At 40.3% G+C, this 17,496-nt stretch overlaps 2 protein-coding genes across 9 annotated transcripts in view; both read right to left on the reverse strand.

The window, feature by feature from the left end:
• Positions 1-12,383, reverse strand: part of LOC139581491 (myotilin-like) — a 32,499-nt gene extending 20,116 nt beyond the window's left edge. Inside the window, exon 1 of one of the 3 annotated variants that reach the window (XM_071411304.1) lies at positions 12,338-12,383. The gene's annotated coding sequence lies outside the window, so the exon portion shown is untranslated. Of the gene's footprint in view, positions 1-3,393; positions 3,511-12,337 lie in introns of those variants that run through there. The other 2 variants (XM_071411305.1, XM_071411302.1) reach the window with 2 other exon arrangements.
• Positions 1-17,496, reverse strand: part of LOC139581490 (mitogen-activated protein kinase kinase kinase kinase 4-like) — a 143,031-nt gene that overhangs the window by 4,431 nt on the left and 121,104 nt on the right. For 3 of the 6 annotated variants that reach the window (XM_071411299.1, XM_071411296.1, XM_071411294.1), the window contains 3 exons: positions 12,611-12,750; positions 12,338-12,417; positions 3,982-7,749 (listed from right to left, as the gene is read on the reverse strand). In XM_071411299.1, coding sequence (XP_071267400.1) covers positions 7,740-7,749; positions 12,338-12,417; positions 12,611-12,750 — 230 coding nt within the window. In that variant the 3' untranslated portion in view covers positions 3,982-7,739. Of the gene's footprint in view, positions 1-3,981; positions 11,528-11,673; positions 12,418-12,610; positions 12,751-17,496 lie in introns of those variants that run through there. The other 3 variants (XR_011676240.1, XM_071411295.1, XR_011676241.1) reach the window with 3 other exon arrangements.

Consider the following 17,496-nt stretch of genomic DNA (forward strand, 5'->3'; position numbering starts at 1 on the left):
CAACTAAAAATAGACAACATTTGTGGACTCTAATAAAGGCCCAGGGGTTCAAGCTCTGGTTGATTTCAAATTGAATGATATTTAGTGATATGGAATTGTGTTTGGTTGTCAACACAAGCAAATATCAACATTTGAAGATGTATCTTCTGCTTGGATAGTTCCATCTGTGCAACTGACATAGTCTGGCTTTAATTCCAGTTTGTCTCTGGCTGGGCAACTCAATGACATTCAGAGACTGTTGTCTTGGCTGTGTACTTAGGGTCGCTGTCCTGTTGGAAGGTGAACCTTTGGCCCAGTCTGAAGTCTTGAGCGCTCTGGATCAGGTTTTCATCAAGGATCTCTCTGTACTTTCCTCCGTTCATCTTTTGCTCAATCCTGACTAGTCGACCCAGTCCCTGCTGCTGAAAAACATCCCCACAGCACCATCACCATGCTTTACAGTAGGAATGGTGGCAGGTTTCCTCCAGACATGACACTTGGCATTCAGGCCAAAGAGATTCATCTTGGTTTCATCAGACCAGAGAATCTTGTTTCTCATGGTCTGAGAGTCCTTTAGGTGCCTTTTAGCAAACTCTAAGCGGGCTGTCATGTGCCTTTTACTGAGGAGTGGCTTCCGTCTGGCCACTCTACCATAAAGGCATAATTTTTGGAGTGCTGCAGCGATGTTTGTCCTTCTGGAAGGTTCTACCATCTCCCCAGAGGAACTCTGGAGATCTGTCAGAGTGACCATCGGGTTCTTGATTACCTCCCTGACCAAGGCCCTTCTCCCCTGATTGCTCAGTTTGACCGGGTGGCCAGCTCTAGGAAGAGTCTTCGTGGTTCCAAACTTCTTCCATTTAAGAGTGATGGAGGCTTAACTGCAGACAATTTTTGGTGCCCTTACCCAGATCTGTGCCTCGACACAATCCTGTCTTGGAGCTCTACGGACAATTCCTTCGACCTCATAGATTGGTTTTTGCTCTGACATGCACTGTCAACTGTGGGACCTTATATAGACAGGTGTGTGTCTTTCCAAATCATGTCCAATTAATTGAATTTACCACAGGTGGACTCCAATCAAGTTGTAGAAACATCTCAAGGATGATTCATAGAAACAGGATGCACCTGAGCTAAACTTCGAGCCTCATAGCAAAGGGACTGAATACTTATGTAAATAAGTAATTTAACTTTTTTTTTTTAAATGTGCAAAAATGTCAATAAACCAGTTTTTTTTGCTTTTTCATTATGGGGTATTGTGTGTTGATTGATGAGGATTTTATTTTTTTAATCAATTGTAGAATAAAGCTGTAACGTAACAATACCTTCCAAATGCACTGTAGATCATGTGTCATTATCATTGAAAGCAAGTCTAAGAAGCAGTAGATCTGTTCTATGTGACCTATTTCTATGCCTCCCATTCTTAAGGTTTGTTTTTTGGATCTTCTACTTTTGGTTTTGTTATGGAAAATATATTTCACAGCGGTTTAGATGGTACAATGATTCTCTACACTATACTAGCTTATTTTGTCACTTAAACTGAAATTAGGCAAACTATTAGAATGGTAGCAAACAGGAAATGGTAGAGCGATTTCTGCATAGTGCAACTTCAACTTAGATTTTTCGTTAAGATCGAGACGTGAATCCAACATATCAATTACTAATTTGTAGACAAACTGGAATTAAAGCCAGACTAAGGCCTAGATTTAATCAGATCAAGCAGATGTTTTGGTGGAGTCGGAGGTGGAACTGTGTTGGAGCCATCAAATCGGTGAGCAGCTGCTCTTGGAATCATTGTCATGAAGCCAGACCCGCCCCGTTCAGAGTGGGAAAATGTCGGCTATATAAAAAAAAAATATATAATAATAATTATGCTCAAATTGAAAAATCCTTAAACTAAATAATGATAATTTCTATCAGCTTAATTGAGGTGTAGATTACATCTCACATTCCAGTGTTAAACTTGTGAACAAGGCTGCATGGGATTTCTGTGACTCTCTGCAGCCAATGTCTGATTTAGGTATAATGCCAACACTCACTTTTGGATTTGACAGCTCTAACGCAGTTTCACCCCTGACTCTGCCAAAACAACCGCTTTGTGGATGTTGGCTAAAGTGGATCTGATTTAATAGAGCCCTAAATCAGTGGTACAGATGGAACTATCCAAGCAGAAGATAAATGTCCTTCAAATGTTGATATTCGTTGACTACCAAACACAATTCAAAATCATTTTTGAAACACAATAAAAAACCTAATGACTTGTCGACAAGTTAATAAATCATATGTCGGATTCGCATCTCCAACTCAACCAAAAATAAAAGTTAAAGAAGAGGATTAAGTCAGTGGCTCAGATGGAACTATCCAAGCAGTAGATCTCCTTTAAATGTTGATATTTGGTTGCAATGTCAACCAAACACAATATATTAATTTTGTAGCAGCCTACAGTAAATAGCCTAAAGTTAAGGCTAACATTCAACCTTAAAATGAGTAACACATCCATGGCCACATTTTGAGGTTACTTTAACTATAAATATCTTCTTACTGTATGTAATCATAGAAAGCGTGCATGTTAAAGATAGCATGCAAAGGTCACAGGTCTGTGGAGATCGTCAAAATTGCTGTAATAATCTGTGCAGAATCTCAAAGGGCATTGATCACTTGCACCATGTACTTTTAATGTAATCTCAACTGCAGTCCAGGTAATTTGGTTCTGCTATTAGATGAAGTACAGTGATAACAAAATCTGTTGTATAAATAAACAAAATATCTGACATTGTATTCCCATTTGAATTGTGCTTTTAATTGGTTGAAAGCGCAGTGATAGACATTTTGGTGACAACTAAACCAAAAATCTGACATTGTTTTTCCATTGGAATTTGGTTGTGCGTTTCGATGTTGAAAGCATAGATTACACAATGGAAATTCAACACATTTTTGGCTGCCTTTTTGAGTTACAAAATATAGATTGTATTCTCATTGATCAACATCTCAACCAAATATTACCCAATTATCCATGTTGAAATGACGTGATGCGCCCAGTGGGAAGCTGCCTCACCCGCTGCACACTATATAATTGACACACGTTTCCAGTTCCACAGTTAAATCCCAGTGAACGCAACAGATTATTCACGACACAACTTTGTGATTTGCTGCCATGTTGTACTGTTTGATCACTAAGACAAGCTGTCAAGTCATTCAAAGTTGACATGACTACTAGGTTAAGATTTCCATTTGATGTTGGTTAGAGACAGATAGCTTCACAGCTTTATGTATAGTCAACAGGTGAACACAAACCAGAGCATATTTTGAGTAAAGATCCCGTGACACAAGCTGTACTAACATCTGACCCCTTGACCACACAACTAATGGTTCCTCTGGGGGAAATAAAAAGTCCCACACCATGCAGAGAGACCTTACCAGTGAACCACTTTGTAGCTACTAGTCCAATGGGTGATGACTGTACCGTGTGAGACAGGCAGAAACAGACAGACGGACGGACCGCGCTCTCTGCTCCTCCCCCTTACACTCTCTTTTCCCTTCTCTAGGGTCCTTCTCTGAGCACTACTCAACTGTCATCGACAAATGGGTTTGGCTCCAGGAGGGAGGGGGGTGGTTTTTGGGGGTTTTGGGGGTGTCAGAGGGACTGTTAGGTGTGGGGAGGTGGCCATGGCAGTGGCTGGGACTGAGAGCCACCGGCTCCACCGTAGCAGCGCCTGACTGAGCCTGAGGAGGGAATAAGTTGAGGAAGTGAGCTAGGTCTCGTCTCAGGTTACATCCCTTCCATCTGACACAGCTGACTCCACAGTTTACCAGCGAACTAAACTCTAACCTGCAAATACAGACCAGCCACTAGCCAGAGAGCTGCCCAAACCATGGATATAGAACACTGCTTTATTTCTATGGCCCAAACACTGTGACTGCTCCAGATATGGAATACTGTTAGCATGTGGAAATCAAATGTTGATATTACTTAGATGTTATTGAAATAACCACTGAACTACACAGTAATTGTATACTACAAATTTTATTGTTCAACAGTATTTTTACATAATAACACCTCAATTAGTGTTACTAATTCATTTCACCGGTTGGGTATACAGTACATGCTGTACAAATGATACGAAAGTTCCAGTGCAAAAATAAAGCAAAACTAAGACAAAACAAAGGACAAAATAAAATAAACATAATTTTTCAATACAATTTCAAAAACAAAATGGGAAAAGAACAGGTAACGAAACAATATATGTTGTGGATATTTATCAATATAATTTGGTCAACCTTATCATTACGTTTTTGACACTAAAATAGATATATTTTGTTGGGGAAAACCTCAAAATCGAAATCCTTTCAGAATTATTTTGTCTTCTAACTCAAATTCCCCAAGAACAAAAACTCAATTTGCTCTGCATCATATAAAGCAGAGAGGACTCTTCACAGCTACACGATGCACACCTGACACAAACCATCACCATCTTCCTCAGTCCTTCCTACAGTACTCATCAACATCCTCAGTCCTTCCTACAGTACTCATCAACATCCTCAGTCCTTCCTACAGTACAAAGCTCTCAAGAGGACAATGATCTCACACAAGAGCACTAGATGAGGTTTGGGAGTAGATAGGGGGAGAAATGACAGAGAGTGCTATGACTCACAATCCTCAACTGCAGTACAAATGTCTGTTGGTAAAGTATTATCTAACTCAGTAACATGTCAGACATTACACATTCTGCTTAAAATCCCCCTTTTTTATAGAAATAATCACCAACTTTTTACAAATGGAGATGGTAATCATATTGACTCACTGTCACAAGTTCTACTTGGGCATTAAAAAAAAGTTAAAGTTAATTACAAAAATGTGTTTAACTCTACCCATTGAATCCCTTATTCAAAATCTGACTAATTATAAAATTTGCATCATACATGTCAAATGAATGAGATATCAACTGAGTGCTCCTACTATTTTCTAAAATACTTAAAGCCAATCTACTACAAACATTTAGCCAAAACTCAATTTGATTGATTTCTTACCACTTTGCCTTGTCTACAAATCTCAGCCAGGATGTAAATTAAGATTATTCTACGAATTAGACCAATGACAGTGAGAGCATTAGTTCTTGGAAACCTAATCATTATAGGGTAAATATACTTGAAAATGCTATGTGAAACTGATTACCTTATTGGCTATTCCCTTCTAACCTAAATATCTTGTCAGTTGAATACACTTCAAGAGTGAATTCTCACAGAAAAATGCGTGATGCTTTTTAGTAACAATACAATAACAACATCATATCAAATTATGTCTTGAAAAAGTTCATTTTCAGTTGACAATATGCTCACAGAACCAGCTGCAGTATTTCTATCATAAACATAAAATAACTGTCCAAACTAGATCTCTAGTCAAAATGGTGGCAAAACATTTAGCATATTGGGGGAAGAAAAAGCAAATAACAACTGGATTCAAATGCAATTGATTTGAGTTAACATTTCACAATTGTGGCACATTTCAATGTTCATAACCAAACATTTTCTACAAAAGAGTATATGTGACCCATTTCAGGAAGCTAGGTGTATGTTGCACGTCACTACTTCACAGGAGAGGCATTTTAATTTAAAAAAAGGTTTAATCAAAATGCATTTTTTTTTTACATAAATACCTTCTGGAACATGTAAACTTTCATGTGCCTGAACAACAAACTGGTATTCCATCTGTAAATACGAATAAAATGGTTAAATTACGAGCCTAGTTGGTTTAGCCACGGAAAAAGACAGGAACATTCCTGCTAGCCATGATTTGCTGAGATTGTGGATGGGCTGGAGATGCCGGGAGATGAGTTTGGATTGGTCTGCCTGTAGGATGCTTCTGTCTATAACGTGAGCTGCTCAGTATGTGTTGATAATCCTTTCTACTGCATATTTTTTGAAAGATATAACATTAGCCATCGAGAACTACAAACGTTTTGCTACTTTTCTCAACAACATTGATGCCCTGAATTTAACAGGCGCTATGGACCGATCAGTTGGAAAAAGTTATGATGGGCTATTTTCTGCACACACCACGGTCAGTGTGAACCGGAGTGACTTTACACAATGCTGGCCAAACAAGATGTACTGTAGCTACAAAACTAAGTTAAATGGTTCCAGTCTGCAGTGATGCGTTCATCCATGTATACGGGTAAGAGTCTAGCTACATTTTCAGATATTATACCTTTCTAATTTTGTCAGAAAGTTGTTTTTATTGCAAGTTAAAGCGTACTATTAGCTAGCTAGCGAACATTGAACCTATCTGTGTAGTAATATTTTTCGAATCAGAAAGCCATTTGCGTTGATAGTTATAGCCCAATGTTAGCTAGCTAGCTAACATTGAACATAGTTGGTTAGCTTTAGCTACCTGCATATTAATACTACAGCTATAACAATCAGTTTGTATTGGTAGTAGTATGAGTTTAGATTAATCCGGTTCATTGTTTAGCTAGCTAGCCTAGATGTCTAAACAAAAGACTCCACTTTGCCAGATGATTACAAGACCCATCAAGTTAGCCAGGTGTATGGGGGTGATTATGGCCATCTTTTGTATTTCATGAACATGTGTACATGTCTAGACAATAGTGACTCATCCACTTATCTAGATGTGGCTGGGGGTGGTTAACGCATTTCTTTCACATGACCCATCAATTTAAACAAGTGTGTCTGGGTAAGCATCATCTAACAATTATCTGGACACATTGTTTTTGATATTGCTACTGTGCAAATATGCAAGTAACCATTTCACTGTGCTGTTTACACCTTCTGTATCCTGTGCATGTGACAAATAAACTGAGATTTTATTAGATATAATGTGTGTTTACCAGAGACAGTAATGTGAAGAAGAACATGACCTGCACCAAAGTCAGATTATGATATAGGCCAAAGACTTGATAAAGTGTATTTTTACCTGGAGTTTTTCGTTATTGTAGGCTACTACTTTTACCACTTTTAGTCTTGAAATCTTTGGTTGTTTACTACACTACACACTCTGCTGAGCACATGGACTCACATGTGAATCCTTAAAGAAATGGGTGGGGCTAAGGCTTAAGAGGGTGTGAACGATGCTGAATGGGTGTAGACAAAGAAGAGCTCTCCAGTAGATACACCAAAAATATCAAGGGCCATTTTCTCAAAAGTGGGGTTACAATTCAAAGCAAAATGACTTTCCCATTGTTCCTCAACTGCAGTGTATGATATAACATTTTATAGCTCTGAGTCTCTACTTTTATCCAATGTAAAAAACAATTTCAAATTTGGCTACATAGGACCGAGTCCATGTGGTGGGTCACATATGTTTGACAATCTTAAGAGTTGAAAGCCTATCGCTGTTTTCACATCATTTTTAGATCATGGCATATCAAATAGACGATTTAGCTTTATCTAAATCAAATGCAATCTCTGTTTAATGTTGAAAATAAAGGACTTCAAATGTATTACACTGTGACAAGAAAGCATTGTACATTGAACATTTACCATTTAATGTTGAAAATAAATGACTTCAAATGTATAAGACTGTGACAATAAAGCATTGTAGAGTGAACATTTACCAAAGTGGTCGTAGTGCAAAGGGCTAGATAAATTGAAACCCCATTAAACTGTAGAGATGACCAGTGGATATAAAATATCTATAAAACAGTGCAAATAATATGTACAGCCACTTACGTCCAAAAAGACTCTACATAGCACACGGTCAACATAATGATCCTTTTCTTCTTCCTTTGTTTTCTTCTTCCTTCTTCCTAAAAACTACTTAATGTAAAACATGATCAGTTTTAGATCAAGAGATGCGACAGGGTATATAATGCCTATTTGGTTATCTGAATTACGACTAGAAAGTGGAGATCAGATCATAAACTCAGCATCCACCATTTGAATTGTTGGGGCCATAAAACGACTTCATTTAAAACTAAGTGGGACAGATAAGGACAAGCAATGTGCAGTATCGGTGTCTACTATTAAAGACGATTGCTAGCCCACTAATCTCTGTAGTATTTCTAATGCTCTCTTCAGTAAGGGAATCTCCTTGGAGTAGGAAAAATAGATGTACATTTCCTGACCTGAGGTATCTACAACTGTGCATCCTTAAAAGCACATAATACTGAATGGTAAATATCTCAGGATTTAACACGAACAATGGCACTTGCTAATAATAAAATGATGAATACGCCGAGACCCAATTAACAAAAATTGATTTGATGCATTTTGGATGTAAAAAAATAAGCAATTGTGCTTTTTTTAGTCCATGTGATATTAAGATCAATATGAAATCAAATGTAGGTTGCGGGGGGGTATTTCTAGATATAAACAAGAATCCCTGTGCAGCGACACATACCGGCTGTATTTTTGAAATGACGAATAGCTCAGAAACACATGAAAACATAAAATGTTTTGAACATCGCTCAGAGATGCACAAATATGATAAAATATTCAAAATGGGTGAATCGTTTCTTTAAGGCACAAGACTCACTTCTTAAAGTGGAACTGACAGTATTTTAAGTTCTTTGCAGATATGAAACAAACAGACAATCATATCAGTCCAAAATATCAAATTCCCAGTTTATTCTATAAAACCAACTTTATAAGAGGTTTTAAAAATAGGTTCTATTTGACTCAATATTTCTTGACGTTTCAATTACTTCTTCAATGTTTCAATTACTAAATATTTTGGACAAAAACGGACGAATGTAACTAAGGCTGGGAATGTCTATACAATCAAACTAGCAAGGGCAATGATCACAAGTCAGTCATATCATGGCTAATAGGCTAGCAAATCTATTTATGTAGCAAGCTAAAAACTGAGCCTAACGCTAGCTAGATAGCTAGCTGCTAGGAGGATGACATGTAACGTAATTGGAGGAGTGGGTGAGTGAATTACTTTTTCCCCTCATATCGGTTTATGGTGGCTATACATAGCTAGAGATGCAGGTGTCATTTGGTTAGCTAGCAAGAACCTGAACGACTGTTATCCAGTTAGCACATCTCTTGCGTTCGTAAACAGCCTAACCCGTTCTGCTAGGGCGAGTAAAATGGTCAGAGTGAGGTTCTCTCATTTATGTCTGGAAGTAGCTAGCTAGCAAGCCAGCCAACTTGAACCAGTTAGCTTGGGTGCTTGGTTAGGACAATAATGAATTGCATTGGCAAGACAATAATGAATTGCATTGGCAGACAAGCTGTACAATTCCCCATAATGTATCAGTGCAATTCTGACGAGTAATTAGCTGAAAAATGTTGAGAGTGTTTATCTAACGTTGCTTCGTTAAATTTTAGCTAATCTTGCTCTGGCTAGCACAGTGGTTCTTAACCTTGTTGGAGGTACTGAACCCCACCAGTTTCATATGCGCATTCACCGAACCCTTCTTAATTGGAAAAATAAAATATGATTTTTTCAAATTCAAAACATAGGTATATATTTTACTGGTGCACAAAATGAACCGTGCATCAACATCAACACCGTGTGTTCAAAGAACAAAATCATCAAAACATGACTTTCACACAAAAACAAAAACATAATAATGAATATTTACTGCAAATCAGTGTGACTTCTGCTGTTGCCTTTCAGAGACCAGTTCAGAAATGCGCGGCTTCACCTTGGCAAGTGCCACTCTCATGTCATTTTCGCAACAAAGTCTGTTCCTTTTCTTCGTTTTTATGTCCAGCATCCTCGAAAAGGATTGCTCGCAAAGACATGTTGTAACAAACGGTATGAAAATCTCCAGAGCTTTCTTAGCAATAACAGGGTACGTTACCATTTGTTGACATCAAAACGTTGAAAGCGTTGTTGTTCTGAAGAGTTGCTGTTGAACCTGGCTCTGCTGAATTTCAATGATTTCATCGAGGTATTCATCATTGACATCTGTTGTCTCAACACTAAGTGTGAACGGCTGTCTCACCCATGCTGGATATGACTCTCTTGTAGGGAAGTATCCGTCGAGAGACTTTGCAAGCTCATCTAAGTGCGTGGCAATTGCTTGCTTCAGTTCCGCGGGTACAGAAATGTCTCCGATTCCAGATACATCTTCGATCTTACTTACACAATCGTCCAGCAGGGGAAAGTTTGCGAAGTTATCGTTCTCTGTTCGTCGTTTCCATAACGGTAGCTTTTTTTGAAAAGCCTTCAGGTTTTCCTCCGTTTCGATGATGTTGACTCCACCGCCCTGCATCTTTTGATTGAGATGATTGAGAGCTGCGAAGATATCAGCCATGTACGCTAAAATGAGAATGAACTCGGAATTTTTGAAGCAATCTGCATGACAATGTTGGTGCTCTTGCAAAAACAGGGCTAATTCCACACGCACGGCAAAAACACGATTCAGCACCTGTCCCCGGGATAACCACCGAACGTTAGAATGGTACAGAAGTACCTCGAATTCAGAGCCCATTTCTTTACACAGCTCACTGAAGATGCGGTGCCTCAGAGCACTAGTTCGCACATAGTTCATGCATTCCACTACAATTTTTAATACTTCTGCCAGTTTTGGAGGCAAGGTTTTTGTTGCCAACGCATGCCTGTGCAAAATACAATGCGTAACAATGATGTGTGGTACATCGGCTTTCACTAGCGCACCAAAACCAGACTTTCTTCCCAGCATGACTGGAGCTCCGTCCGAACAAACTGCAGAAACCATATCCCACGAAAGATTGTTGTCTTTGAAGAAGTCATCCACAAGTTTCTTCACATCGGGTGCCTTAGTTGTTGTTGTAAGAGGCTTACAAAATAAAAAATCTTCCTTTATCACGTCGTCTTTCACATAGAGCACGAATACAGCAAGCTGGCTTAGATTGGAAACGTCTGTGGTCTCGTCGAGTTGAAGGCTGAATTTTGCCGGGCTTGAAATCAGATCTGTAACTACTTGAGCCAAGATGTCTTTGCTCATGTCCTCTATTCTGTCGCTGATGGTGTCATTTGAAAGAGGAATTTGGGATAACTTAACTTCAGCCTCTTTTCCGAGCATGATATTCGCCATCTTCAACACAGCTGGTTTTATGAGTGTTTCACCAATGGTGTGTGGTTTGCCCTGCTTTGCGATCAGGTAAGCAACTTCGTACGATGCTGTGAGGATCGGTTTGTTGATGGGTACAAAGCCGAGAACAGGCAGAGTAGCCTTTTCATCGAATCTGGCTCTCTTCACCTTGAATTCAGCGAGCGTTGTGTTCTTGTATTTTCCCTCTCCATGCAGCTGAAGGAAGTGTTCTCTTAGTTTTGCCGGTGCTAGACTAGAATTGCTCAACTTGGCATTGCAAATCATGCAGTTAGGACGCTGACTCCCATCACGTTCCGTTAAACATGTTAATCCATATTCATCCGACCACTTTCTTTTTTTGCTCGACATAGTAAGTATGAAGGGATTAAAATATTAAGAAAGAAATCACAAGACGTACCATCACGACAGTCACAAGTCGACTACTGAGCGCACCAAATTCCCTGCAGCACAGATAGGCCAAGCGATGTAGCGTGATCACCTGCAGCCAATGATGGCCAAGCGGGGCGTGTCATCACGAATCATATGAGTCGGATGTGTGTCTTGACCTCCGCCGAACCCCTGAGACTGACTCACCGAACCCCTGGGGTTCGATCGAACCCAGGTTAAGAACCACTGGGCTAGCATTAGTTGTTGATGTGCATAACTGGGGGAGAGAGAGCCTACCTTTTCATGGTTGTTTGATCAATAGGACTGTTAAGTTCTCAAATGTAAGAGTACTCCTGTGGTATTTATGCATTTGCAGAAATCCATGTGTTCTAATGATCTAAAGTCGAGTTGTTGCTACTGCCTGTAAACACACAGTCCAGTTGAAAGATTGGCTATGGTGAACCAGTCTTCGTAGACTCCGGTCTTGGACGTGACAGATGTTTTTATTAGGTTTTATTTACTGCAGTGTCTATTAATTGTCAAAATGCCCGGCCGCTTTCCCACTCTATATTGCTATAGAATTTTCACAAATACCTTAGTCTACTTAATTCCCAAACATTCTATGTATTCCCAAACATTCAATATCTAAATGACCATATCTAAGTGCTCGCTTGTCAGAAAATGTTTTTAAAAATGTAATATTCTTCTTGGGGGTGTATATGAACATATTTTAATACGATTTTATGTCGCTTAAATGCTGTCAGTTCCATTTTAAGTACTATAGCTAGAGACTTGAAACCAATGTGGTGGCCTTAGCCACAAAAATACTTAATTTATGCTGATTGAAAATACTGTATTCTCATATGCATTGGATTATGTAGCTGTATTACTAAAGTGTAAATTCAGTGTTTAAGAAGACTGTATCTGAGTATAATTCATGTTTTTTCTGAGATGATCGCTGTATGTTGTCTTTAAGCCCCAGAGCTCACCAGTTGAACAGGGAGTTTTGGCCCAGTGTCATGAAGTAGATCTGGCTGCAGCCCCCAGACTGCACCGTGGCAAAGAACACCTTCACACAGAAAATAGATCAATCAGTACAAAAAATGACAACTTACAGTATAATATTCAACACCTACAACACTATGAACAACATACGACATACGACCTTTCACATCTACCAGAGCCCAGTGATATGGGGGGAAGAGGGTGTCATGTGAGCTTTGCCCAAGGTGTGTTTTGGTGATATCAGGATGTTGTTGTACCTTGTCATTCCTCTCACAAAGAAACTTTAGTTTCTGGGCCTTCTTGTGCATGAAGACTCCCTCCAGGTTGCCTGTGTTAGCTGACCTCAGCTCGATGGCTTTGTCTCCCCAGCCCATCACCTGGTTGGACTGCAGGTAGGCTGTGGAGATACACACATAAACCACCAGGGATTTATGGAACTCTATTCCCTTTATAGTGTATTACATTTGATCAGGGCCCATAGGGTAATAGTGCACTGTACAATATGTGGAATGGGGTACCATTTGGGAAGCACACACTAAGGCTTTTAGACCCTCCAAGGCTTTCTGCCTCTCTCAATGAGTGCCATGTAAATCAATCTTGAGATGAAAATCAATAGGCACACTTTTCCCACTCTCCTCTTTTGAGCTGTTCTACAGTGCCTTCAGGAAGTATTCACAAACACATTTTATTGTGTTAAAGTCTGAATTGAAAATGGATGAACTTTTTTGGACACTGGCCTACACACAATACCCTATAATGTCAAAGTGGGATTATCATTTTTTTGGACAATTTTATAAATTAATTAAGCCAATAAGTATTATGGCAAGCCTAAATAAGTTCAGGAGTAAAAATGTGCTTAACAAGTCACATAATTAGTTGCATGGACTAACTCTGCGTGCAATAATACAGGTTAACGTGATTTTTTTATGATTACCCCATCTCTGTAAACCAAACGTACAATTATCTGTAAGGTCCCTCAGTCGAGCGGTAAATTTCAAACGCAGATTCAACTACAAAGACCAGGGAGGTGTTCCAATGCCTCACAAAGAAGGGCACCTATTGGTAGATGGGTAAAAAAGCAGACATTGAATATTCCTTTGAGCATGGTGAAGTTATTAATTACACATTGGATGGTGTATCAATACACCCAGTTACTACAACAATACAGGCGTTTTTCCAAACTCAGTTGCCGGTATCATGACACAAGGCGAGACCCAGATGCAGACACAGGAGGCAGATGGTTGGAGTCTTACAATATTTATTAATCCAATAGGGAGAAGGCAAGAGAATGGTCATGGACAGGCAAAAGGGTCAAAACCAGTTCAGAGTCCAAAAGGTACCAAAGGGCAGGCAGAATCAAGGTCAGGGCAGGCAGGCGGGAAAGTAGTCCAGAGTCAGGCAGGGGTCAAAACCAGGAGGACTATCAAAAAGAGAATAGCAAAAGTAGTGGCGCAGTGGTCTAAGGCACTGCATCGCAGTGCTAGTTGTGCCACTAGAGATTCTGGGTTCGAGTCCAGGCTCTGTCGCAGCCTGCCGCAACTGGGAGATCCATGGGGCGGCGCACAATTGGCCCACCGTCGTCCGGGTTAGGGGAGGGTTTGGCCGGCAGGGATGTCCTTGTTCCATCGCGCACTAGTGACTCCTGTGGTGGGCTGGGCACATTGCACACTGACACGGTCGCCAGGTGTACGGTGTTAACGCTGACATATTGGTGCGGCTGGCTTCCGGGTTAAGTGGGCATTGTGTCAAGAAGCAGTGCGGATTGGTTGGGTTGTGCTTCAGAGGACGCACGGCTCTCGACCTTCGCCTCTCCCGAGTCCGTACGGGAGTTACAGCGATGAGACAAGACTGTAACTATCAATTGGATACCATGAAATTGTGGAGAAAAAATAAATAAAAATATTTCAAAACATGAACCCTGTTTGCAATTAATCACTGAAGTAAAACTGCAAAATATGTTTAAAAGAAATTAACTTAATGTCCTGAATTAAAAAAAGTGTTATGTTTGGGGAAAATCCAACACAACACATCACTGACTACCGTTTTTCATATTTTCAAGCATGGTGGTGGCTGCATCATGTTATGGGTATGTTTGTCATCGGCAAGGACTAGGGAGTTTTTTTAGGCTAAAAAGAAACGTAATAGAGAAAAGCACAGGCAAAATCCTAGAGGAAAACCTGGTTCAGTCTGCTTTCCAACAGACACTGGGAGACAAATTCACCCTTCAGCAGGACAATAACCAAAAACACAAGGTCAAATATACACTGGAGTTGCTTACCAAAACGACATTGAATGTTCCTGAGTGGCCGAGTAACAGTTTTGACTTAAATCTGCTTGAAAATCTTTGGCAAGACTTGAAAATGGCTGTCTAGCAATGATCAAATCGAAATCAAATCACATGCGCCGAATACAACAGGTGAAGACCTTACAGTGAAATGCTTACTTACAAGCCCTTAATCAACAATGCAGTTTTAAGAAAAATACAGTGAGGGAAAAGTATTTGATCCCCTGCTGATTTTGTACGTTTGCCCACTGACAAAGAAATGATCAGTCTATAATTTGAATGGTAGGTTTATTTGAACAGTGAAAGACAGCTTCCCACAAGCTTCCCACAATAAGTTAGGTGCATTTTGGCCCATTCCTCCTGACAGAGCTGGTGTAACTGAGTCAGGTTTGTAGGCCTCCTTGCTCTCATGCTTTTTCAGTTCTGACCACAAATTTTCTATTGGATTGAGGTCAGGGCTTTGTGATGGCCACTCCAATACCTTGACTTTGATGCCCTTAAGCCATTTTGCCACAACTTTGGAAGAATGCTTGGGGTCATTGTCCATTTGGAAGACCCATTTGCAACCAAGCTTTAACTTCCTGACTGATGTCTTGAGATGTTGCTTTATTATATCCACATAATTTTCCTGCCTCATGATGCCATCTATTTTGTGAAGTGCACCAGTCCCTCCTGCAGCAAAGCACCCCCACAACATGATGCTGCCACCCCCGTGCTTCACAGTTGGGATGGTGTTCTTCGGCTTGCAAGCCTCCCCCTTTTTCCTCCAAACATAATGATGGTCATTATGGACAAAAGTTATATTTTTGTTTCATCAGACCAGAGGACATTTCTCCAAAAAGTACGATCATTGCCCCATGTGCAGTTGCCAACCGTAGTCTGGTTTTTAATGGCGGTTTTGGAGCAGTGGTTTCTTCCTTGCTGAGCGGCCTTTCAGGTTATGTCGATATAGGATTCGTTTTACTGTGGATATAGATACTTTTCTACCTGTTTCCTCCAGAATCTTCACAAGGTCCTTTGCTGTTGTTCTGGGATTGATTTGCACTTTATGCACCAAAGTACGTTCATCTCTAGGAGACAGAACGCGTCTCCTTCCTGAGCGGTATGAGGGCTGCATGGTCCCATGGTGTTTATACTTGAGCACTATTGTTTGTACAGATGAACGTGGTACCTTCAGGCATTTGGAATTGCTCCCAAGGATGAACCAGACTTGTGGAGGTCTACAATTTTTTTTCTGAAGTCCTGGCTGATTTCTTTTGATTTTCCCATGATGTCAAGCAAAGAGGCATTGAGTTTGAAGGTAAGCCTTGAAATACATCCACAGGTACACCTCCAATTGACTCAAATGATGTCAATTATCCTATCAGAAACCTCTAAAGCCATGACAACATGTTCTGGAATTTTCCAAGCTGTTTAAAGGCAGGGTCAACTTAGTGTATGTAAACTTCTGACCCACTGGAATTATGATACAGTGAATTATAAGTGAAATAATCTGTCAGAGAGAACAGTCTATGACTAGGGTGGGTGGAGTTTTTGACAATTTTTAGGGCCTTCATCTGACACCGCCTGGTATGGAGTTCCTGGATGGCAGGAAGCTTGGCCCCACTACACTCTGTAGTGCCTTGCGGTCGGAGGCCGAGTAGTTGTCATACCGGGCAGTGATGTAACCCGTGAGGATGCTTTCGATGGTGCAGCTGTAGAAATTTTTTAGGATCTGAGGACCCATGCCAAATCTTTTCAGTCTCCTGAGGGGGTATAGGTTTTGTCGTGTCTTCTTAACGACTGTCTTGGTGTGCTTGGACCATGTTAGTTTGTTGGTGAGGTGGACGCCAAGGTACTTGAAGCTCTCAACCTGCTCCACCTCAGTCCCGTCGATGAGAATGGGGGCGTGCTCGGTCCTTCTTTTCCTGTAGTCCACAATAATTTCCTTTGTCTTGAATTATCAACAACCAACTTGACAGGGCTTGAAGAATTTAAAAAAGAATGTGCAAATATTGTACAATCCAGGTGTGTAAAGCTCTTAAAGACGTAACCAGAAAGACTCAAATATGTAATCACTGAGAAGGTGATTCTAACATGTATTGACTCAGTGGTGTGAATGCATATGTAAATTAGATATTTCTGCATTTCATTCTCAATATATTTGTAAAACAATTTTAAAACAAGTTTTCACTTTGTCATTATGCGGCACTGTGTGTACAGTCGTGGCCAAAAGTTATTATAATGACACAAATATAAATTTTCACAAAGTCTGCTGCCTCAGTTTGTATGATAGCAATTTGCATATACTCCAGAATGTTATGAAGAGTGATCCGATGAATTGCAATTAATTGCAAAGTCCCTCTTTGACATGCAAATGAACTGAATCCCCAAAAAACATTTACACTGCATTTCAGCCCTGTCACAAAAGGACCAGCTGACATGGCAGTGATTCTCTCATTAACACAGGTGTGAGTGTCGATGAGGACTAGGCTGGAGATCACTCTGCCATGCTGATTGAGTTCGAATAACAGACTGGAAGCTTCAAAAGGAGGGTGGTGCTTGGAATCATTTTTCTTCCTCTGTCAACCATGGTTACCTGCAAGGAAACACGTGCCGTCATCATTGCTTTGCACAAAAAGGGCTTCACAGGCAAGGATATTGCTGCCAGTAAGATTGCACCTAAATCAACCATTTATCGGATCATCAAGAACTTCAAGGAGAGCGGTTCAGTTGTTGTGAACAAGGCTTCAGGGCACCCAAGAAAGTCCAGCAAGCGCCAGGACCGTCTCCCAAAGTTGATTCAGCTGCGGGATAGGGCACCACCAGTACAGAGCTTGCTCAGGAATGGCAGCAGGCAGGTGTTGGTGCATCTGCACG

This window comes from Salvelinus alpinus, chromosome 7 (genome assembly GCF_045679555.1).
Source record: "Salvelinus alpinus chromosome 7, SLU_Salpinus.1, whole genome shotgun sequence".
Lineage (NCBI taxonomy): Eukaryota > Metazoa > Chordata > Actinopteri > Salmoniformes > Salmonidae > Salvelinus > Salvelinus alpinus.